Source organism: Corvus moneduloides, chromosome 1 (assembly GCF_009650955.1).
Source record: "Corvus moneduloides isolate bCorMon1 chromosome 1, bCorMon1.pri, whole genome shotgun sequence".
Taxonomy (NCBI): Eukaryota; Metazoa; Chordata; class Aves; order Passeriformes; family Corvidae; genus Corvus; species Corvus moneduloides.
Window position 1 is genome coordinate 149,416,363 of NC_045476.1, and position 25,656 is coordinate 149,442,018.

The following is a 25,656-nucleotide window of genomic DNA, read 5'->3' on the forward strand; positions in this document are numbered from 1 at the left end:
CACATAGAGTAGCAGCACCAATTCCTCCCAAAAAAGGGGAGGTCTCCTAATAAGAGACATACATCAACAGTATACTTTTTTTGCCAATCATCATATATAAATCACACATCCAGAAAGGAAGATATCTCCTGGAACACAATAGCAATAAAAAGACTTAAAGATCAAGACAGATGATTAAATCACTTTTAACTAAGAGTTAGACCATGATCTTTAGGTAGAATGCACAGAAAGGCCAAGAAAAATAAACGGAAGAATCAATCAGCTAGCTGAAGTGATTACTGATACCTCTAGTGTAATCCATTTCAGTTTTTTCATGGAAGTCATAAATCAATGATTCAGTCTCTTCAAGTCTATCTGATGATGTAATATTTAGGATGATCTGTTCATGTGATTGCAGATTAACATAGTAGATGAAGATTAATGACCTTTGGGTACTCTCCTGGCCAATGGATTTTTAATAGTAGACACAATTTAATCAAAAAGCAAAGAAATAGTTCCCTTTCCTACAGCCCCAAAACTGCAGCACTCACCCTCCCCCCGCCACCACCAGCCCCAAATTTCCCAAACGGGGTAACAAAATCCAAGCCAGATATACTCTGCTTGACTCATCTGTTTAAGTATAGAAACATTGTGCCCCTTCAGGTGTTGTAAGTTATCTTTTCTAGACCTCACATGCAGCTTTAGAAGCTCTCAGTACAATTGCCAGCTACTGTTTTCAGATTGCTTTTTTTTAATATAATATTCCTGACATTGTCTGAATAGCATTAAACATTTATGTTAATGCAACTCAATCACACCTAAGAAATACAGCTTGTATGGGTATCTGGAATGCAAGGACACTTGGTTTACAATCCTGGTAAAGGACTTTTCCGTACAGGAAGCAGAGACAAGAAATGAGAGAAGTAATGAATGGTATACACACTCACATAATCTTTAATGAGCAGGATTAAGTGGAGGTACTAACAAGGACCAGAATTCTTATGTTTCTGTCTGATGGTAAATTAAATGTATCACCATAATCTAAAGCAGTTAAATTAGAACTTAGTAATTGATGATAATGGGGGACAAAATACTATCTTGGGTCTTATGAAAATTAGAAATTTACTGTGGAGTAGTTGAGGGAATTTGTGAGATTATGTAAAACTGAAGATGAGATATTTTTAAAATGGTAGTTGGAGACCTCAAAACTTTTTGTGAGATGTTTTGGGCCAAAGGAAGATAAGGGAAGGGGTCATGCTGGGTAAAAGTGAAAAAAGTGTGGGAAAAGAGAGAGGGTTAAGACTCTCTCACTAACGCCTGCACCTAACCAGCACAGCCTGTCCTCTATTCCTGACTGGTGAGCAAATGTATATTCTGTCCAGAGTGTGAGCACATGAGTGACCACTAGTGGATATTAGTATGGACTGTCTGGGGAGCAGGATGAGATCAGGGGAAGACTGGAAAAAAGGCCATTGGTCACAGAGCAGGCAGCACCTAGTAGGAATGGAATCTGGAGTCCAGCTCCTGGGTCAGAATATGGAAGGTTGGGGGAGCACGTGAGTGTCACTTCTAACAAACTCCTTTTCCCCTCAGCCTGGATGGAGAAATAGAATTTGGTTGCCTGTGCTGTTCATGTCTGTTTCAGTGCTGTTGGTGTTTCTATGTGTGCCAATAAGACACTTGCCTCTGTCGTTGTTAATCTGTGTGACCAGCCATATATATTGGCATCTTTGGCATATGTGCATATTGGCATCTTTGGAATACATGCTTAGTCTTGCCATCAGCTGGACATACAGGTGGGAGCAATCAGATAAAAACCTTGGATCTTGGAGACCTCTATCTTTTACTTCCCTTTAAAGAGACTGGAGAACCATTCAGAACTTTTTCAAGTAGATGCCTCCTTATCTTCTTAAAACTCCATGCACATCACATTCTCCCTCTGGATCCAGAAAAACACATCCTTACTTAGTAGCACTGATATAGAAAATACTGGATGGAATACTATTTTATGCTTTTAGTAAAAATAAATAATCCAAAAGCTTTATTCTGGCTGTTAAGAATTCTTAATTTACTAATTACATGAGCAAAGCCATTCATCTATTTTGATCATCCTTTTTATTCTCTGAGACTGTGTGAAAATAAATTGGCAAAAATCACACACAGAATTCTGGAATTGAGATTGGGTTGGATATCTTTTGAACTAATGTATATAAATTTATATTTGGAATTAATAAATTCTTAAATGTCTGGGATTTTTAACTTAGTTCATGTATGACACAGTGCTGATTTGACATGAAAGGAGCTCTTAAAAAGACCCATGTGATATATACAGAATAAGACTGAAATTCAGCTCATATTTGTTGCATTTATTGCAGTCCAAATTAATTTTGGCCTTTTTCGTGCATGCATATATACTGAAACAACAAAATCAGAAATGCCAAAGAAAATTTTATGGTAGTAACCCAAAATAATGAAATTCCTGTGAATCACAGCTGAGCTTCACTGAGTATTGTTCAAACATCAGACTCAAGGTTTAACTCAAGGGAATGTTTCAATCAATTTTCCAGATTGCCATGACATTTCTAAGCAAAACCCCAAGGTATATTCCAGCAGTAGCTGTACAATTTAGTTTTCTTCAGAAAATATTCTAATCACATTAATATATGCTCTGTGACAGATTGTGTCTTCTCCGGGGAAGAATTTTAAAAGATATGTTCAGGTAGATTCCTTCTCATTCTGCCTCACATGTGCTTTCTTTATAAGGGGAATATCTAAAATCCGAAATGAAGATAGGAAGACATAACACTGTAAAATGTCTCTTCTCAATGTTACAATCCAGACTGTTGGGGGATGGGTAAATTAACTGATCTAATAATAAATGTTTTAAAACATACTGCTGATACTCCACAAATTTCATTTCACCATATATTTAAATTGCATTCTAATCACAGACCAAATGCAATAATTATTGTCAATAGGTGTTTCCTTTTCTCTTCATAATAGTAATAATAAACATATTAACTATATTTAAAATAAATGTTCTCTAGTTAACAATTTTTTTTTTAAAATGAAAGAAAATTATATCAAGTTGTAACAGACACTCAAGAATCATAATGCTGGTCCACATGAACACAACTGAAAAATTAATTCTAAAACTTTAGATACACTTAAAAAGTAAAATTAAAACCACATGTATTTATATTGCAATATTATTATTTAAAACAGTATATACAAACACAGAAACTTTTTCCTAGCAACACAACATATCCAGACATAAAATATACATCATAACTAAATCTATATATTTAATTAGCTGTTATTACGTAATATCAGTATGAAGTTGCAACATAAAGATGTGTGTATAAGAAAGTACCTCACAGTATTCTGGAGCTACAAGTTATATACTTTTTCTTGGCAGTCTGACATGAAACTATAAAACTTTCTGGTAAAAAACCCCAAAATAGTCTAAAGTAGAAATGATCTCACTAGTTAGTAGCCAGTAGAAGATACTCCTTGAGTTTCTGAAGTTGAAATTATGCTAGACATGAAATAGAGCAGAAAATGAGATCTCCAGAAAGAAGTTCTTTTTTTCCTTTCATTAAAATAACCCATTTATGTGTATGGGATTAATTTTTCTAAATGGTAAAACTTAGTATGTAAAACTTAGTCACTCAGTCTCCCCATAGACGCTTCCTCTGGGGACTGTATTAACCCCCCGGACATTAGATGATAGAGATAAACAGGTGCCTTCAGAGGATAGTTCATTCTATCTGCTTTAGATACCTATTCAGGGTGCAATGACTCATATCCTGAAGATATATGCATTTGTCCATTAAATACAGAAGTGTCCTAACTGACTAGCTCACTGACATAGAATTTTACTGTTAGAAATTTAAATTAAGTAAGCCTGTGACTTACTGTCATAAAAGGAGAGCTATCTTCCTCATGCAATACAACAGGAAGAGCTTAAAGAATTAATAGCTTTTTGCCAACAAGTACAAAGTATGAGGATTTCACACACTATTTCCTACTCAGAGCAAATACCCACTCTATAATTTTTTCCAGCAGCTCTTTGAGCAGCATAAATCAAAATGTCCAATTGTGACATTGTATTCATACTTAATGTTTTTCCTGCATGACATTTCCATGCGATAATATAAAACTTACAGAATCATAGGTCATTTAGGTTGGAAAAGACCTCTAAGATCATTGAGTCTAACCACTAATCCAGCGCTGCCAAGTCCACCATTAAACCATGTCCTTAAGTGCCACATCTACATGTTTTTCTACATAGCTTCAGGGATGTCACTTCCCTGGGCAGCCTGTTCCAATGCTTGATAACTCCTTCCATGAAGAAATTTTCTCCTAATGTCCAAAATTTAGACATGCTACAGCATCTCAATGTCTTTCTTGTACTGAGGGGCCCAGAAATGGACACAGGACAACCAGTGTTGAGTACAGAGATACAATCATTGCCCTGGTCCTGCTGGCCATACGATTTCTGATACAAGCCAGGATGGCACTGGCCTTCTTGGCCACCTGGGCTCACTGCTGGATCGTGTTCAGCTGCTGTCAACCAGCACCCTCAGGTCTTTTTCCACTGAGCAGCTTTCCAGCTACTCTGCCCCAGGATTGTAACATTTCATGACATTGAATCAAACAAGAATGTGAGTCTATAAATATGTGTGCATATATTCATCAGTGTATATGTGCTTATAAATAACCCTTGTAATATTATTTCTTCCCCTGCATGTTTTATTTCTGTAAATTTGTTTTCTCAGGAGTCTCATTATATATGGTGGGTTTTCTTAACAGCCTCACATAAAATGTTATAACATTGAGAATTTCAGCTTTTATTCATCCCAACTTTTAAGTACTTCTCTAGCTGAGGTTTTAAGGAAAAAGATAAACCACAAAAAAGCTACTTCATTTTCTGAAAAAGAAAACAACAAAAAAAACCCAACCAAAACTTCCCCAGTACTTTTCTTCATACTTACATTTTTAATTTAAGAAAAATGAAAGTGTTAATAAAATGTCTTTCAAGAATCCTGAAAAAAGTGGCTTAATCTGACCTCTTTTTTCTGTAGAATTCACATAATTTTCTGTCAAGTATTACTCCATGAAGCTAAACTCCATCTCTGCTACTTGCCTTTAATTCTCAGATTATAAAGCTTGTGCAGTTATCCAATGACTTCTCAGACAGAGTGCAAGATAAATGACTACAGGTCTAACAGTTTCTTTATACTTTCTATTAGTCTTTCTTGAATATCCAGAAGAAAAGATGCACAGTCACTTATATTCCCACAACTCTAAAAGCCATGTATCATCCCTAGAGGTAACAAGGGCAAATGTCGTATGTGATGTAGCATCAGTAAGTTCAGGAGGCTTTTTCACTGCGGATATTTAGAATCGAATTACATTGACACAATGGCATCACTTGGTAATAAGAGAGACTATGGAACAGATGGAGCAATAATTTTGAGATACACTTTGCCACTTTAACGCTTTAAGGAGTTTTAAATGGGACAACCAGTCAGAGTGATTTAACATCTAGATGAGGAACTATCACACTATTTGTACAAAATAGAATAAGGGGATCACAGATCAGCACAATTCTCTATATGTGAAGTCTTATTTTTATGTTATCAATAACTCTTTCTTAGAGGAATACATCATCAGCATACTTTGTCACATTTCATGCCCTCACAGAGAACATTGATGAAATTCAGAATTGAACTTGTCTTCCCTCTTCTCCCTTTCATTTCTTTTTCTGTATTCTTGCCAGTGTCACAATATAATTCTCTTTTTTGTGTTCTTACCAGTTTACGCGCTTTGTATTCAATTTCTCTCACGACATCTATCTCTGTCTCCTTCCCCTAACATTAAATCTTATGCCTCTCTAGCTCTTTCCACCCATAGCACAAGAGTACTATGCAGTTGCTCCTACATTTGATATAAAATACCAACAAAAAGCTAAAAGTATGATCCATCTCATCTAGTACCAAAACCTCTCATTGGAAAGCAACTATGACACACTATTTCTAGGAAACTTTGCTGCCTAAGCATTGTGTCCTAAGCATTATTTAACCTCTCAGAGAAGAGTTAAAATCAGTATTACAGCTTTTTCCTGAAATCTACCTTCAAGAAATAACTTCCTCTCCTTAAAAGCTTCCAGTCCTTCAGCTTCTGTGATCAGTCATTGTATAATTCTTTCTCACTGACTTTTCATTCTGTGGGAAGTATAAGGACCTAGTCCACTTCTGGAATTCTAGGAGTTTCTACAAGAAAATTAAACAAACCCAAAACACAGGAATTGAAATCCCAGTGCTTTGGTGCTAACTTAGGTCTAGTCCTAGAGCACAGAATACTGGACTTATATATATTAAAAAAAAAAAAAAAAAAAAAGATGGAAAAAGAGAAAAGGATTTATTTACCTTTTCCGTGGGTAACATCCACAGTCCATGTGCAATTCAGTGAATTTGGATATAGATCAGGATAACCTGGGGATAAAATTGTTCCACTAGGTCCTCTAACATCTCCACCACATAAAGCTAGAAATAAAGAAAATAATAATAATAATAATAATAAACATACAGATAAGAGAAAATGTGAGAAAATCTAAAAATTTCTGCCTTTAAAATTACTTAAAAGTAGTTACTCAAATGATTTAGCAATTTCAAATATAACTACAGGCCATTTTTATACAATGTAAAATGAAATGCAATCAATAATTAATATGTGTTTAATATGCATAAGAGAACCAAAATCAAGTTTAATTAGCTGTTTTTCATGTTTTCCGGAGAGTCTGTGAAAGTCGTTTAAGTTCAGCAGAGAGATGAAGGCAGATGATACAGAGCCAAACAATATCAATTAAGCAGAAGCCATGGTTGGAGAGCTAAAATGGTGTGTCTTGGCTATTGAAGAATTATTTACTTGAAATATTTGTGCAGGGAAGGTTGACATGAGTTCGTGTATATACTTATAACTATTGGTTATGGGTTTATATCTATGCTGCTAGTGATAATGACAGGTTCCGATATAAGAATAAGCATTTCTATAATTTCCTTAGCAACTTTATAAAAGTAATCAGTAGTTGAGCAATACAAAAAATAAGCTACATCTTGAATTAATGCAAAATACAAACATTCAGTCATTACAACACTGGCAAAAAATTTATAGTTCAATGATTTTCTATTCCAGGGTTTTTGAAATACAACATTAATCAAGTAATTTTTAGTAAGGAAGAGTTATTGTACCTTAGAGTTATCATATATCAATAATAGTTATTAAAATTCAGTACCAAGTTATTACATCAGAGTTCTGTGAATATAGATTATCTAAGAAGGGCATACATTTTAAAACCAAATGAGTAGTTCTATTTTCTTTTCCTCAAGATTAAAAGCATCTATTCCTTTTATTATCCTTAGCCTAATTATACACACTACGAAAATTATTTTGTAGAAATATTTTAGAATAAAGAAAAACAGTCCAGTCAATGTGAACTACTGGCACTAGATTCGTGTCAAATAATCTAGACCATTCTAGTAAATTTGATTGCAGTTCTCCACATGAGCAGTCCTTCCAAAGTAATGAATACAAATTCTTCTCTTTTGCACATGTTAAAGGTCTTGAAAGGCAGGTTTGGAGAGATGTAAATGGCAGCTACTTGTCTGTAATTCCAGTTGATACAAATATCAAACCCTCTTCTTGTTCTATAAGCTGTCACTCACCTATTTCTTGCTCATGTCTGTGCTTACCACATTGCCGCCACAGCAATGAGGGTGAGGGAAGGAGCCTGTCTCAGGCTGGAGGAGCAATGACTCTTTCTAAGAGATGCTGCCCCACCTGCACTAGCTGGTTTAACCTGCTCCTACCCATCTTGTAACACCAGTAGCAAGTACTAACGCAGCACTCAACAGTATGACTTGTAAAGGGGGGAGTAGTTTGGCCTTTCAGTATGTGCTCCAACATCCACATACTTCAGGAGAAAGATGCTGAGTGATTTAATGCATCATGATGTTTCTTCTGCTATATCTTGATATTTATGCTACTTATGGCAATTTCTGCTATACATTGATGGAGTAAATGATGGAAGTTATACCCATTATCCCTTTGCTTTTAATGTTATATATTTGAGAATGAATATATTGACATGTCACAATTTTCTGCGTAGATGTACATTCATAACTGATTTGAGGATACAGCAGACAGGGAAATCAAGAGACTATCCAGAATGTACCTTCTATCTCACCCTGTACCTAACCAGACATTTGTTTCAATGAAATACAGGCATTTTCCAGACATTTCAGTAGCACTGTGGAATGTTTTCATAAAGATCAATTATTTTTCATAATGAGCTTATGGCCCTGCATACCATCACTGTGTTCAGGACACTAAACGAAGTATACACTTAATAACACTTTTTTATAATCTGAAATGGAATTTCATCCTATATCCTAGGATGAAGACTGCCCTATCTTGCCTAGCTAAAATTTGTCTCATCATTCTAACTAACTATATTTCTGTTTTAAACATGCTTACTTCTCTGGATAGCCTCCTGATTGCTTTGTATGTGCTATTTCTCCTGCCAACTTTCTAGCCTTTGTTGGCCTAGTTGTAAGATGGAAATTTGCAAATCCCGTACTATAGGCTGAAATAAGGCATTTTAGGACCACAATTGCCCAATCTCTTCATTGTTGCCACAGGCAAATAACCTCCTTCCATATTAATTTTCCTCCTTGCTTCTCTGATGAACAGACAGTGAAGACAAACACTGCCACCCTATCATCTGATCTTGCTATATTTAGATATTAGCAAAACAATCAGGGCTGTGACAGCATGTTATTGGAGCTTCTGATGGTAACTACTTCATCCATTAAATAAAAAAAATACAGTCAGTTTTTATAATCACGGGATATAGACCAAACAAATAATATATTTTACAGGGGGTGTTTGGAAAACCTTTCAGGAATGCAAATAGTGACAAAACATCTATGGCATGCCATCAGGCCCTCAGTGTAACTCTATGAAGGCTAGCAGATGGCAGAAAAAAGACATCAAGGGACTGGCCTTTTAGAAAATAAAGCCAAGTTGACAATCTGAAATAGTAGATTATGCAACTGGCCCTGATAAGATGGCTAACAGCCCAAGGCATGTAATATCACTAATAGTATCTGACTGTTTTTCAGAGTGCAAAGGAAAACAGAACCACATAAAAATAAGAACAGCAAAGGATAAACACACATATTTCTAAATTCTACCTTTCTTTCCCTTTATCTAATTACACAGAGATGGAATCTAGGAAAGAGAAAAAGTAGAATGAATACTTAAGCAAATAACTGAAGCACTATTTTTGATTTCTAATGTAGAAAATGGAAAATTATGTTAACAGACTAATTAAAAATTTCTTTTTTTATGCAATCAGGGAAGCTGAATCAAGACATGCCTGCATTACTGTTTCCAAATAGTGAGAAACAAAATATAAAAAAAACCCAAAACACCTCAAAACTAAACACAAAACAACAAGAACAAAAGAACAAAAAGTAAAGAGAACAAAACATAAAAGTGACTGTATGAAATACAGATAGGTACCTAGAAGTATAGTATAAAGCACCTTCACAGCACTGTGGTGATCAGAAATGATGTAACAATTTAAGAAGCAAGTTTTGGGTAACTATGAGTGAAGACTCTAATTTAATAGTGGAGTTTGGTGACTACATCAGATGTTCAGCTGAAATAAATTCTTACAATATTAGGTTGATTACTGACACTTTTTTTGTTGCAACTGCATTCATTTTTCTCAGTAACATGATCAATCACAAAAGTGACAGCAAGCAAGCCTAGCTTAGAAAATGGCCCCAATATATATTGAAAGCAATTTTTGGCCCAAAACAATTTCAGAATCTTTAGTCAGGATACTCATGTCTCAGTGGGAGATACGCAGGCTGTGCTTCATCCCTAAAGTACATGAATAATTGCAATAAAAACACTTGACTTGTGTCATTCATAGTAAAGTTCCACTTCAGGCCATATTTCATGCTACTATAAAACTGTTACAGGAAATCAATCTTGCAATACTAGAAATAGCCTAATAATTTCTAGCTTAAATTTATTCATGATCTATTTTTACCCATTTGATCTTCTGCTAAACTGTCATTATGTTTTATTCCTTTTTGGGGCTCACTGTGGTAGGCTGGCAAACCACATAAGAATCTATGATTTTGGATCAGTAATGAGACAGGTTTTTTTAATCTACTTCAGTAAGATATGTTTTCCATCTCTAAAATCCCTGCATTAACAATTGCAAGTACTTAGCTACCTTGTCAAGCAGCTATGCTACAGAAACATATTGCTAGGACACTTCACATTAGATTTTGACATGTTTGCTTATATTTGTTTGTTTGTTTTTTCTTTCCATTTTATTATTACATCCCCTCTGTTCTAGTTTTAACATATTTATATTTTACTGCCGAAGTCAGTTTGTATATTCTCTTCCTGCAGGTGGCATCCTGTATAGCTAGCTTAATGCTTAGTCACAGGAAACCCTCTTAAATTTTGCTTTTTATACATTACAATAAAACTCAACAACGACTGATTATGTTTGCTGTCACCTGAGCTCTACAAATACAATCTACTATCTATTTAAAACTAATTGGTTTTTATGTAACACAAGTCAGTCTCAGAGTTATGAAGACTATGGTGATATGAAATGTCAAGAAATCTGGATGTGAGAGGAAGGGGATGCCCATATCCAAAAAAGACAGAAAATATCAAGAAAACATATCAGTTATTTTAATAAATCAAGTGAAAATAATACATATATATACATACAGAAATGGATAAAGATATATATAAATGCATTTTTCGATGTATTTCAACATAGAGTGTTCACTAGTAATTCAGCAAAAAAACGCCACTGTTTTTGAGCCTGATTGAAGATGGTGATATCTGTGAAATCAGCATTTTTCACATTTTCAAATGGTATCACCTATCATTTTCTTATGTAGAGATTTTTCAAGAGACTAGCCATAGATCACTAACCACAACTCAAACACTAACATACAATGATGTATCTCAATTTTCTCTGGAAAGATAAAATACTCTTAAGATGAAGACAAGCTTTCAGAAAAAAACCAAAACTTTTTTCCCTAAGTTCAATTTGTTGTTAATACTAATAATTTAAAACTATTTAGTTTTCAGAAGTAATGAGAAGAGAAAACCCACAATTATAATTGATTAGTAATAACAATTCATTTTAGATTTCAAGCATAATCAAAGAAGACTAATAACACATGCTAGTTTAGAAAGAAGTGCAAAGAAAGAAAAAGAAAAAAAATCTCTTTATATGGAAATATGTTTGTGTAGATATATAAGTCTAAATACAAATATATATATGAACAAACACACAGAGGCCTCATTACATTCATTTGCTTAATTGACTCTAACTTCCAACTAAAAATTTATTTCTGAGATGATTTTCATTTATTGTGCAATTGAATAATAAAAGTGGCATATAAAATAGTTTGAAATTATTGAAACAGTGAATTAGAGTTTGAATCTTTCATACTGTGTTTTATAGACCAAGAAACATCAGCATTTGTCTTCCCAAATTTTAGAAAATGCAATGCATCTTAAAATGGGATGTAGTTCAGCAGGGGTAAATAAATAAGGATATGGACATCAAATTAACATATTCAGCTTCAAGAAAGAAACCTTGGACTTGAGTTATATTCCACAAGAGACTAGTTTAATAGAATCTAATGTAGCCTAGATTACTCACAATATAAACTTGCATTTTTACCTTCTTATTTAAATCTAAAATAGACCAGACGTGCTCTCCATTTCCAATTCTGGCCTCTACCACACTGAATATTTGAAGCAGGTTTTTTAACATCTGTGTTTTAATGGAAGTATTATTTTTATTTTAGAGATGTCAACAGAAAGGAGGTAACACCTCTGCATTATTCCCTGAATACGTTCCTCGTATACTGCATAAGTCATATTTACTAATTCATTTGGACATCTAGGGGTTTCCAATATAAGCATTAAAGGTTTTTTATCTTGCTTGAATTATTTTCATTCTATTTATTAATTTTCTTAAGTAAATGACGATCAGGTTGAACGACAATATTTATTTTTAATTCAAGTAATGAATAAGGATTATCTATTAGCATTCAATTTCATGTTATGATGACGGGAATAAAGAGCACTTTACACTCTTAATTAGATATCTAACTTTTACATTAATTTTCCTGTAATTTTTGATGGGATTATTCCAATGATTTGTATACTGGGTAGAATAGGGTTCCTCACATATATTCAAAGCTTAAAAGCAAAAATTCTCTTATAGTATTTGTATAGAAGGGACATTATAAGACAAAATTTGGTCTTTTTAGTTAAGCACTGGGTGGTGATTACAGTTAAAAAATTCAGAGCTTTCCAGATACATAGGTAAAAAGTGAATCATATATAGTTAGTAGTTGGCATGGTATAAATGCAATACAAGCAATATTTTCTCCGCAAAGCTCATAACCATCTATTTTAGCTCTTTTTTTGGTGATGTTTACCTGTGCAACATCAAACACATAATGAAAAAATTACTTTCCTTCAAAGAATAGAATTTCAGTCAACACCACGTTCTTTGAGGAAGAACTTGCTTTAAGAAGTCTAAAATTTTTCCTTTTGTACTCATTTCTCCAAACTACACAAACTCATGAGTTGTCATGACCTATCTGCACAATTATCATGGCCTGTCTCCACATCACTACATAATGTAATTATAAAAAAGAGATGAAAATATCAAAAAGAATAACCAAAAAAGAACTTGTCTCCTCAGAAACCATCAGAGTAACATATTGAATGTGCAGTAATAGTGACTGATGTGTTTATTAGTGGTATGATTAATACAAACCCATATTCGTAGTTTATGCAAGAACAGCCCATTTAGGAAAATGCCCTATTTTCTCTGGGGTGCAAGGGCTCTGGATTGTTTTAAAAAACATTCCCCCAGAGAAGAAATTCAGCAATGAAATTAAAATTATATCAACCATAAACTGATAAAATTTAGTAGAATAAGTGTACTAAATCCTACCTTTAAAGCATATTTATTGAATGGACAATTGCCATTTAGCAATGTGCTCTGGAGAAAAAGAAACCTCATTTACTTAATGAATTGCATACTAGTTCAGCATCTTTAAGAAGAAATTTATCTTATGTAAGTTTATTTCACAACAGAGCACAGTATTCATAGGGAGTGTGTTTATACTGTTTTACATGGTCACCATCTAGTGCCTATGAACCACGAGAAAACACATCTTAGTTTTGTGGCCTAGTACGGCAAAATATAGTCCCCCCTGACTGCAAACCGTGGGAACTCTGCATTCTTCATTGCAACAACCTGACTGAGATGCAGATCTTTTAGAAAATGGGCTTTGCAGAGCTACAGAGGGCCACTTTCAGGCATGTGATCATTCTTACCGCTTTCTACCACCACAGATTTTGAGTATTGTCATATACTGACACTTTCAACTTACTGAAATCTAAAAAACCTAAAGCATTTCCTAACTAAACAATGTGAAGGCAAAGGAAATCCCTACAAATTTTTTAAATAAAGTAATACAGTGGAAATGAATAGTTTCCATATGGCAAATCGCACATGGTTCAGTGAGCTTCTTCATCAATCTTCATTCAGATTTTTCTTTCAAAATTAGTGTCCTGAGACACTAAAGAACTGTATCAGAAAATACAATATCAATGTATATTCTGTACCTCATAAAAGCTCAGGAGACTTTCTTTGGTTAAATACTACCCTAGGAATTAAATAGTTCTATATTCCTAAAAAACATTTTTAACGTCAAAAAAATGTATCATGCTCCAAGGACGGAAACTGTTTTAAGGAGCAAAACATCTTAAATAACATAATTTAATGAACATTACGATCTACTTTCTTAATATTACATATATTTGATATGACCCCAACTGGGAAAATATTAAAATGAACAATTCAGATTACAAGAGAGGGCTGAAAATATTAGGTAATTTTTCAGATTTAATGATATGGTGGAGACCTGTTAGTTGATCCCACTTTTGTCTAGTTTAATAATCATTAGATATAATGTGGCCCTAATAAATTCTCACGGTGATTGAAGGGTGTCAAGTTCTGTTAACAAGCTAGAAACACAATGATCACTATGAAACAGGAGAAAATGCAGTTTTTGAGTCAGGTACAAATAAACTTCATTTCATGTTTTGTATGTCAGCAATCTGTGTCCATAGATGGATAACCAAACAAAAATATTTGTAGGCTGTAATAAGTGCTTTACAATAAGATATACACAAATTTTGCAATCAGTTAGGTCACAGTTACATCAATTCAAATAGACATACCTTCAGTAATCTGCAGAATTAAATAACTATATATCATTCTCTAGCTTTTTATGATTATATGTCTCATCACAGAGATATATGACATTTATTTCTTCGAACTATTCTTTTTCTTTCCTAAAAATATAGGTTTTACAGCCTCTGGCATTTAACTCATTTTGGCTAAAAATAGTTTGGCAAAATTTGTATATTTTAAAGTACTCTCTACTAAATCTATTAATCCTTACCATCACAAGTTGGGAGTGGGTGACTCCACCAGTGATTTTTTTCACATAATAAAGGCTCCTCATGACTCAGCCTATAACCTGGATCACAACTAAATGAGACAGTGGAACCTATAGAGAAGTCATGTCCATAACGACGTCCATGCACTGGTATGCCAGGATCCAAGCAAGAGTAAGTATTAACAGTTACACCTAGATTTAAAAAAGAAAAAGAAAAGAAAAAAGTTAAATAAACTGTAGATTTTTTTTAAATTAATTAATTAATTTCTTGTGATGTGAGTGAAGGTGAAGGCTTCACTATTACACATTTACTGTGAATTATCTTTCCACTATTCTTCTCTGTGTTACCATTACAAGATATGGATCACAATATGAATCCTGCCACTGCTGCAGAAAAAAATAAGAAAAAGATCACATAATTTAGTTTGATGCTGTCTCAGTAACATCAAATGATTTTGTACCTGATGCTGATATTGAAAAGTTTTGATGACCAAAAATTGATGATTTGATAATCAAAATTCTGATTTTCAGCCTTTATATTTTCCTGATCAAAATTTGCTAGCATAGCTAAAATTATTTTCATTTCTTTTGATATTGATATTTTAAATATTTACATAGTTCAATTATTTACATAAATCACACTTATACCTAGTGTTATGTGATATGTGAGACATTGAGAAGATAAAGAATAGCAGAAAAGAGTAAAGAGAAGTTGACTTGATAAAGGGAATTTCAATGTGTGCTAGAAAATGAAACCTTTTAGATTATTTCCCACTGACATGTTCATATAAAAGCTCATATAAAGAAGTTCATTATAAAATAATAATGAAAAAAACTCCAACCCTCTACAAATAATACTGAAGTTAGTAAATTATAAGAAGTATTCAGTGCAAGTTTTTTTATGGGTGTTGTTCCTTTTATTCCTACACAGAAGTCATAAAAAATCCTTCCTTACAAAGAAATTCAGTGTGGAAAGATATAATTAGCATGGAAATTAAGACCATATAAAAGCTTTCAATACAATATTTGAAGGGAGGAGAAATGATGAGTAGGAGACCATTGATCATTATTATTCATATACCCAAAAAGGAAAACAGAATTGGATTGTACCGGATAATAGAAGATGAGAAACCAGTAAGAATTAAGCAAAAATAAAACGAATACTAGACTTCTGTGCATAAACAGGGGCTATTAAACAGAAAAGCAACTGCTGAAAATTGTTTATTTTGTGTACAGATATTAAGAATATATATTTTCAATGTTCTCTGACAGCATAAATTTAGCTTTTATTCTCCACTAGTGTAAAGAGAACTGTAGGGTGTGAATCAATTTTACAAAAATACGGGATTTTAATAATGAAATTCAAGAATTTATTTATAAAGAAATTTCAGGTTTCCTTTCCAACTTTAATTGAAACATTATTTATTTGTATGAAGTGCAGATTTCCTCTTTTTTCTGTTCACATTCCCAAAGCATAATTTTTACCATTTAACATTATTCAGTCCTTCTACAAATTTAGTGGTCGCTGCTGGCAGTCTTAATCTAGTTTTCCTGATGTGTTAAGATAGCTTTCCTTCAAACTTCAGCATGGATGAGAACTTAACAAAATCATCACTTGTTCATAATGCAGATGATGATACAAATGGAAGTTTGGGGATGAATGCTAGGACAGTTAACCATTTTGGAATAATAGATTTTTTTCAATAAACAGCCTGAATTTAACATTCACTAGAGTTCAAATCAATCCAAATTTTATCTGACAACACCACTTCCATGCATATTGTTTTTAATATCCTTATCATTAGTGGTCAGCAATAGTGAGAATTGCAAAAAATAATGTTAAAAATTAAGAACATCTGAAAATTTTTTGGTGGTAATTCCAACAAGTAGAAGTATGAAACAGGAACGGACAAACAATGTGCTTATGACCTTTACTAAGCAAATCAGATAGTGATTACAGTAAAAATATTATTTGTCATATAAGTAGGAATTATTAAAACAGAAGTTATATTTAGAAAAGCAAAATGTAAATTGAATTGTAATATTTCAACTTGTAGGAATTTTAATGATTCATAAAGTATGAAATCTTACAGATACTTTCTGCAGCATAGTTTATATGAATATAATACGGACAAAAGAATATTTATATGTCAGAAAAAAAAATCTGATAGGCAGGCTTTTAGAACCCTAAAAATTCATAATTAGCCAATTCAATTTCTTGATTTTCAAGTCATTATATAAACTGGCATTTTCCCCCTACCTTCAGTTAGAGCTGCAGATACATTAATCAGAACACTAATTCAATTATTTTCTTAAATTTGCATAATCCTTCTTATCTCATGCCGTTTTACACACACAAAAATGTATTGTATAAAATATCAGAATATTAAGACATAAAAGCAGACACCAGAAGAAAGGTATTGGCTTCTCATTTTCATCTTTTGATTCTTAAAGCACAGAGCAGTACATCAATGACATTAAATATAAATAAAATTAATGGTCATCCATTTTGCAGTTTAACATTACTAAATTTTTCTCAGATTGAGAAATAACAGGAATTTACCCATGATGACATCTGTACTGAGGTAAGCATTGAGGGTGAAGGGAAATCAAATAATACAACACAGATTACTTACTTTCATAGTGAATTTTGAATCCATTGTTAGAACGACTGTTATCAGTTGTAAACAGAAGATACATGAAATTGCTACTGCTAAACAGAAACTGTGGGACCTGTGTACCATTGTAAGATCCCAAAAGTGGAGATAATAAGTTTGGTCCCATCATGAACTTCCAAACATCATAATTGAGTTCAGTCTGAAAATCTGGAATTGTGGGAACACACAGAGGCACAAATTTAAGAGACAGTTAAAACAAATTCTATAAACCCATATTTTAAACTATGTGCCTTTCCTGACAATATTTTTTCTCCACAAATCTATTTTGCAGTATCAATGCAATAATATTAATTATCCTTTATATTTTATGCAACAATAAAATTTCAGGTTAGTTCCTTAGAAAGATGCAAAATAAATTTAAAAATACTGGAGCTGGTTTGTATGGCAGGAAACAAAAGCCAGAAACAGTTTGTTAATAAAGATTAATATTAATTGCATATGCTATTTTATAACACCAAAATTATTTTGCTATTTTCAATGAATCAATTAAAATTATATGGAGGGTTTATTGATCCATTTGGTACAAATATCATCGAGGGGGTACTTTGTAACATCAAAGAATCACACTCTGGAGTTCCTACCTTACAATTGTCTATAAGCAGGGGATAGAATTACTTGACCCTTGACTCCAGTGGCTTTCTGCCAGCTGAGACTCAGCCCAAAATAGGCACAGAAGTTATGGGAAAAAAAACCCCACAACTAAAAATCCTTTTTAGAAAGCACTGAAAAACAAAATGCCTGTTTAAATATAGCATGTGTGCTCTCCCTAGCAAGGAAAAGCTGCATGTGATAGTGCTGGCTAGATATCTCCTCGCTTGTGTTGTTTTAGATGGTATCAGCCATTCCAAACACCTGTCTGGTATTTTGACAGTGGTTTTATCGCTTCTTGCTATGACAGAATTTAGATCAATCATACTGCTTTATAATGGACTCTGATGGATTATTGAAAAACATTTTCAGAATTAAAAAAGCAACAATTAACAGCAGGATCTTACAAAGACCCTTCAGGTAAGTCTTAATTCGTCCCTCTGATTTACTAGATGCCTAATTCAGCTTTGTAAAATCCTTTCAAAGAACTGCATGAGTAAAGCCAATATACTGAGGAACTTGGTATTTCAGCATTTACGTCCCATTAATCTGATCCTAAAGATCTAAAGGAGTCTGGCAAAAGAACAAGAAGACAAATTAAATCTAAAAAATGTGTTTTCTTTTACTGATGTTCTGATCCACTAAATACAGTTACAGAAATGAAGTGGGATAATCCTAGAAGCAGGAAAACTGAAAATTTTGGGTTTTGTTAGTTCCCACATGAACTCACAATGACATGCTGCTGAAAAGCTACTAAGCAATAATTTGCTCTTTTTTTTTTTTTTCCCAGCAATCCATACAACACGAGAGAAATCTTGGAAACAGATCATTTAGTCTTGCTTAGCTTTCTTAGCACCTGTATCAAAAGCATACTTAGACAGAAGGTGTAAAAAGCCACAGACCTTATAATGCAATGCAACTATCAGCGCCAGTCAAGTTGAAATGTAAGTTTGAACCTCCAAAGACATAAAAGAAATCCTCTCAAAAGTACTCGGGTCTATATGCACCACCGCAAACAGCGGAAAAATATGAAGATGAAAGAAATTAAAAATCACCCAAAAATGTAAGAACCACTTTCAAGTGAGATGAACTGAAACAAATTTGAAGGGGGGATTATGTTCAATGCTTTTGCTTGGTCATTTGGCTAAAACCTGGTCCAATTTAAATTTAATTTATAAATCTGATGCTTATGTCACTTTTCCTTCAATATCTCTCCTCTTGATGCTCAACATACCATGCTATATTTACATACTGTTTTTTCTCTGGTGTGAGAAAACAGTAGGGGCTTTTAGAAAACTGACTAAGAAATACCCGGTGCTCATGTAAGACCCTTACCAATGTTTCCTTCCTACTTAACTGATCACTATTGTTAAATTAAACCTGGATGTCTTCAGTGCTATGTGACATCTAATCTTATGGAGGACTCACAAGCAGACAGGAGTGAAACAAGTTTTAACACAGGTGATGCCACATACACTTTTTTAAGAGGCCTTATTCGAATAGATAAAGGTCCCTGAATATTTATAAAACACATCTTTATTTCTAAGAGACACCCTTATCAACTCAATGCAGTGTCAGGATTTCCTGCTGCACAGTATATGCTCAAGAGACAAGTGTGACTAGTACTCCAATCAGTGGTTTGCTATCAGCATCTCTCACATTTAAATACTTATAATTAGGCTTCATGATAACACTTCATTACAGACGAAGAATAGCATTGCCATTTCTCGCTTCTGTCTTTTTCAATTGAGCCTAAAAAGATACTGATTTAATAACAAAAAGTAACCAACAGATTATCTATCTTGAGTTATGCCTGTAGAACAGAGAATAAACTTTTAAAATATACATGCACAATCATATAACAATATATGAAAAGTTATTTTTCACACTGAAAAGCACAAAAGTTCATAGTTATTTTATTTGCTTTATGTGTAGAATCTTCTTTCACATGTCTCTATCTCCTTGGCACAGGAACACTTTAGCATACAGTCATGGAATGCAGAACCTTTCTCCTATCCAATGTTGTAAGAGAGAAGATATAGGAAGATGGGAAGGTTAAAAGGGAACTACTCTGCAAGTGGGAAACTTAGAAATCCAAAAATTATTTAAAAGTTCTAGAGCATGTACTATAAATGTTTTTCCCTGACCAGAAATTAAAAGCCTTTCAAATAACCACACGTATAGTGGAAGTTTTGGTATTTGCACCAATACAAGGCTAGAAAAAGTATGTGTGTTTTTTCAGGACAAAGCTGAAATGTAAAGAACTGGGCAAAATATGAATTGGTTTTTTTTAATTGTATAAGAAACTGATTTGGCTATAGTTTTTAAAAGTGTATATTTCAAAAAAATTATCCTGTTCTTTTAAGAAAGTGTAGCTGAAAATTTGCAAGCAGGAGCAGCAGAAACAAGGGTAGCCCAAGACTAGGATGAGTCTTTAAAAAGCTAGTGGATAAATGGACTCAGAATGCAAATTTAAACTGTGAAAAATAACAATGTGTAAATAAAAAAATGACAGTACTTTACATAAATGTTTTCTTTATTACACTATAAAGATTTCTTTCATCATTTGATTTATAGAATAACTTTTTCTTTTGCATCCAGACGTAGACTATATATGATCTAAGTGCATCTGTGTGAACATACCTAGATGTATTTTTAAGTGTACTTCTTCACAAAGATACATAAAAGTAAACATTTATATGTGAGTAGGGCGTCTCTGGATTGCTGCATCTGAGCAGTATGCATATCAGACCAATTTCTGACAAGTAATGAGAGTGTCAAAAATAAGCAGCAAATGGAAAAAAAAAAAGTGTTATAAAGAGGATAGAAGCTTTCTCTGTGATCCAAAGAGACCACATCTTGTTCTTATTGATCTTACTTACAAGAGTAATAGAGGTTGTGCAATTTTATGACAAGGCATTAATATATTGCGAACAAAAAATGTATGCAAGATACTGTCAGATTTAGTAAAACTCAGGCGCGAAGAAAAAATGCAGCTGGCATTGTATTTTGCAAATACAAAGGCAAATGCTTTTTACTTTGAAATGACTGTCCACACCAAATGTGTAGTTTAAATTAATTGCTGAATTAAAAATCAACTATTTGAAATGATAATTTTCTTTTCAAAAACTTAACAGAAGTTTCAGGCAGGAGGGGGAGTTACTGAAATTTTTATTGTATCCTAATTGGCAAAAATTTGGCAAATCATTATTTTAAGTGAGATACTAGTGATTTTGGAAGACTAACTTTCATGTGATGGTAAGGATAGAAAATAACTTTGAAGTGCACATATTACATGTCCTTTGATTGTTTATATTGTTCCATGAACACTTTAATATAGTGTAAGCTATAGTACTAAAGAAAAGGTTTTAAAAATCTTATCACAGTGACAAATTTTGCTAAGAGAATATGAATTTCATCCCATGCTAAAAAACAACTTTTGAATTGCATTAAAATGAAGAAATACCTTCTTTTAAGTCAAGTGTGAGCAGGCCTAGTCAAAACATGCTGCATATAGATCAACTGAAAAGTACTTGTATGATATTTGTACACTATAATTTTCAAAATCAATGGCACTTTTTTACTGGATTGTCAAGTAATTTTTTTAATATTTACAATTAAAAGTCATCTAAAACATAAGAAGAATAGCATTCTTTATTGCATTTTTTGTCTTGTTTTCTGATAAAGTGCTCAAATTAAATGCAAACATCTTGCTACCATGAGAAATGTAAGGTGCTCAGCACATTTCAATCCTTTGAATCAGGAAGGGATGTTAGTAACAGACATCAGTCTGGGAAAAGTGGAATGCTGCAGTAATTTGGGGACATTGGAACTCCATCCTGAGAGCACATAGTCCTTTCACAACACTAGCTCAGCTGATATGATAATTAAATATTCAGAGTGGATAAAAATATGGCTGCATTTAATTTCGTTTTCACAGTTGATTCAATTCTTCAGAGTTGAAGATTATGTGATATTGAGGGAAAAGAAAGAACTTAGCAATTTATCATAGCAATATAGTTACAAGCAAATGAAACATACTAATATTTAAAAATAGACAACATTTTTAACTGGGCAAAACAGGCTTCAATATAGGCAAGAGGGTAGAAATTTCAAATGCTTTTCAGCACATCAAAGTAGAAATTACACTGAACATAGTATCTATGCTCTGAAGGAGTTTCAGAAAGTCCTACATGATAATACAATTATTTGACTTTAGAGATAGTGCAAATTAATATTATGATAAAGCTAATAACTCCTGCTTCTGAGTAAAAACTGGAAAACATTAAATAAGAAAAACATTAGCCAAGACCTTTCAAATGTAATTTTGATAGAGTGTCCAGGTTCAGCTTCTATCACCCACTCACAATTCAAGGAATCTTTGTAATACCCTGGCCAGCCTGGAGAGAGGATTACTCCACTTGGAGATGAAAAATGCCCACCACATGGAGCTAAAAGTGAAACAAAGAGAAAGGTAAATAATCCAAATTTATTAAATGCAATTCATAATTATCACTCTCAATATAGGACAATTAGAATGAATAAAGATTGAAAATCCAGTTGCAGGAAGACGCAATGGCTTCAAAGCTGACAGGCTCTATGGTGTTCAGAATTAGATGGAAATAACTGAATTAAGACAATAAAAAGACAAAACAAACTGTTCAATAATTCTGAAAAAAATTTTTTCCCTACTGTATTCTTATGTGTATAATACATTTTCCTGCATTGAAGAACATAAACAAAACATAGTCTCTACAAAGTGTCATTATTTTTGCTTGTACTTGTGGACAGAGAGACTTGAAAAACTTGCTAGTTTCAGCTGAGTATAAAGCTAGAAACCAGAGAACTGTTGTTTTAACTGTGACATGAATCCACTGTCATACCACATACATTTTGCTTGGCATGTTGGCAGTTCAAATTCCTCATTCATGAAAAAGACACACTTACCATTCTTACAAAGATTAGTTGATATTTTTTAATTGGAAAATATATATAAATATTGTAATATATACTTCTGGAAGCAGTAATCATGCAGAGGGGAAAGATCACCTGCTTCAACCTGCTCAACAGCTTGCCTTATCCTTCCCAGGATGCCACTGGCCTTCTTTACTGCAAGGACACATGTTTAACTTGGTATCCACCAGGACACCCAGGGCCTTTTCCATTTAGAGAGCAGAAGCATGTTACTTTGAAGGAAGAGAAAGCTGCACCATAGAGTTTAATAAAATCATTGTTCCAGTGGTCTTTATGCACACAAGGCTACTCAAAAAAAAAAAAAAAAAAAAAAAAAAAAGCTATGTGTCATAGCTGACTATTCCTATTAGTGTGTATCGCAAAGAAGTTGGAAAGGTCATACTGTACTGTTGACAAACTAGTGTCTCTACTAAAAATAGTGTAAAATATACAACATTTTCTGACAAAAACATGGCTATTTATTAAATTTCTGGTTGTGATTTTTTCACCAAATACAGCCAGCAAAACCTTTTGGTTGCTCATTTAGACAAAGGAGCACAGAATATATCATTGTCTGTATTATTATGGACTTCTCCATTACAAAAAATAGATTAATTTTTCTCTCTTTGACACAACTTCAAGTTGAAGACCATGAATTATTACACATTTTTCTGTTCTTCATTTTTCTCAGGAGAATACCAAGATCCTATATTAAAGTTATGAATTGTTGTAAATAGATTTTTTGGGGTTTTTTTAGGACATAATGTTCCATCTTTCCCCTACTGTGCAGGGAAAAGGAAGTTATAGAGTTCTAGAAGTTATAGAGTTCAGAATTCAGTATGTTGCAAACACTTCTAAATATGCAGCTGTATGCTTCATTTTTTACTCACTGATGGATTTAAAGTGGGTGCTTCTCACCTTTTACCTTAGAGTCTCTTTTGCATACTACCTTCAGTAAAGAGTGCCAGTCAAACAAGAAGGTATTTAAACTCATATTTACCTCAACAACCAGAAGGTTAACTCTACAGCATTCATAATCCCTATATTTTATTGTATATACGCCCTTTTAAATATTCATAATATGTATGCAGCCCGTAAACTACAAAATATATTGACAAGAATAGGAACCAGGTGGCCTTATTCTGAGCCAGTACACTCCCATAGTTAGAATACAGTATAACTAAACTTGTACAAAGTTCCATATTCTCACCAAATTTTCATGACACAGGTTGCATTTACAATACAAAAAGCTCCAACCCTCTATTACAAAAATATTCCTATGAATAGTGCATTAAAAATAATGCATACTGGAAGATCGCCTAAATTTGGAATAGTTTATCTTTTTTATTTAGGAGTGTTTTGTTTCTGGTTTTCTTTAAAGAAAATGTTTCTTACCTTCCTCTGATTTTGGCTCTTGCAGATAAATATTCAAGAGATTTTTTTTATTTGACTTTCACCATCACATGCTGGTTTTCTAAACCCAGGAGTAGTTCCCTTCAGAATAGCTGAGCTACTAGGCTTATCTCAAAGAGCCTTGTTTTTTAGAAAATAAAGCTCTCCAGACATCTTGCCAAAGGATTGTTTCCCTGACCTTTTTTACACTGATTTTAATCCCTTGCTCTTTCTTATAGTTCTATTTGATGGTTGTATGACAGATTGATACCCAATGCCCATTTATTCAAAATGAAACTCTAGAAATATAACACAACTAGAGGTTGTTATCAAGCAGAATCTCTTTAAACACAGACATATGCCAAACAGCAAAAAAAAAAAATCTTAGTCTGATCTAAGAATTCCCACAAAGTCATTTGTATTTAATTCTTTGTATAGCAAGATGCAGGGGGTGAAAAAGGAAATTTCTGTATGTGAGCATGAAAAAAGCTTTTAGGATAACAGGCTATTCACAGAATTACTAAACATCTTGTAGATTCATAGTTTTAGATGTTTTTTTCTGAAGAGCTTTTCACTAATGCTATGGAATGGCAGGATATTAAACCTTGCAGGAGTTATGCAGGAAGACCAAGGTTAGAGCTTCAGCATGGGTACAGCAGCACAATATTACAAGAGATTATGGGAAAATCCTCCATATAGCCCTCACACAGGAAAGATGAAAGGCATGACAACAAGAGTCCCAAATTCAAAATTGTCAGGGAGTAGCAAAAGCAGGACCCCTCCACTAAAGAAAAGAAGCCAGGAACCGGGGATGATCACTTGCATGCACACACACACACGCACACACGCACACACACGCGCACACACACACGCGCACACAAACTGAGTTAGTGCCTTCACAGACAGATCCAGCTCCACCTGAGAAATGTGAGCAGGAGTGAATTGCTTAGAGTAAAGGGGTCTGGTGACAATCAAGCAATCAAGTGACTGTCTGAGCTGAAATAGGATCCTGGGCCATGGGCAGGGCTGGGAGGAAGTCCCAGCAGAGGCTAGCCAGGATTGCCCTGAAAAAGGAGTATGTTGACCCTGTTCATCTGCACCAGATTATTAAAAAGTTCCCTCCTGCATACTGTAATTTCTGGCATTCCTGAAGTGGAAGGAAAGCTGGAAATCAGTCACATTCCTAGTCAGTATGTGGAGTTTATGCATATGACTTGATGTCTATGACAATGAAATTATGAGGTATTAGTAGAGCTTATATCAAACAACTCTGTTTTACAGACAAAGGCGTACACAATCAATAAAACTTCTGAACACCCTAACAGACCAAACTAAATTGTTAATTTAAAAATATTTTCATTTGCCTTCCTTTTTTATCGTAAATTAAAAAAATACATCTAATTCTACAGCTGATAAAAAACATCTAATTCAAATATACCTGTGTCTCAAACTTTAGGATT

General features: G+C 33.5%; 1 protein-coding gene across 1 annotated transcript in view; it reads right to left on the minus strand.

The window, feature by feature from the left end:
- CSMD3 (CUB and Sushi multiple domains 3) overlaps positions 1 to 25,656 on the minus strand; it is a 611,488-nt gene that overhangs the window by 226,484 nt on the left and 359,348 nt on the right. The window contains 4 exon segments of the mRNA XM_032131786.1: positions 6,414 to 6,530; positions 14,589 to 14,777; positions 17,222 to 17,408; positions 22,163 to 22,302. Coding sequence (XP_031987677.1) covers positions 6,414 to 6,530; positions 14,589 to 14,777; positions 17,222 to 17,408; positions 22,163 to 22,302 — 633 coding nt within the window.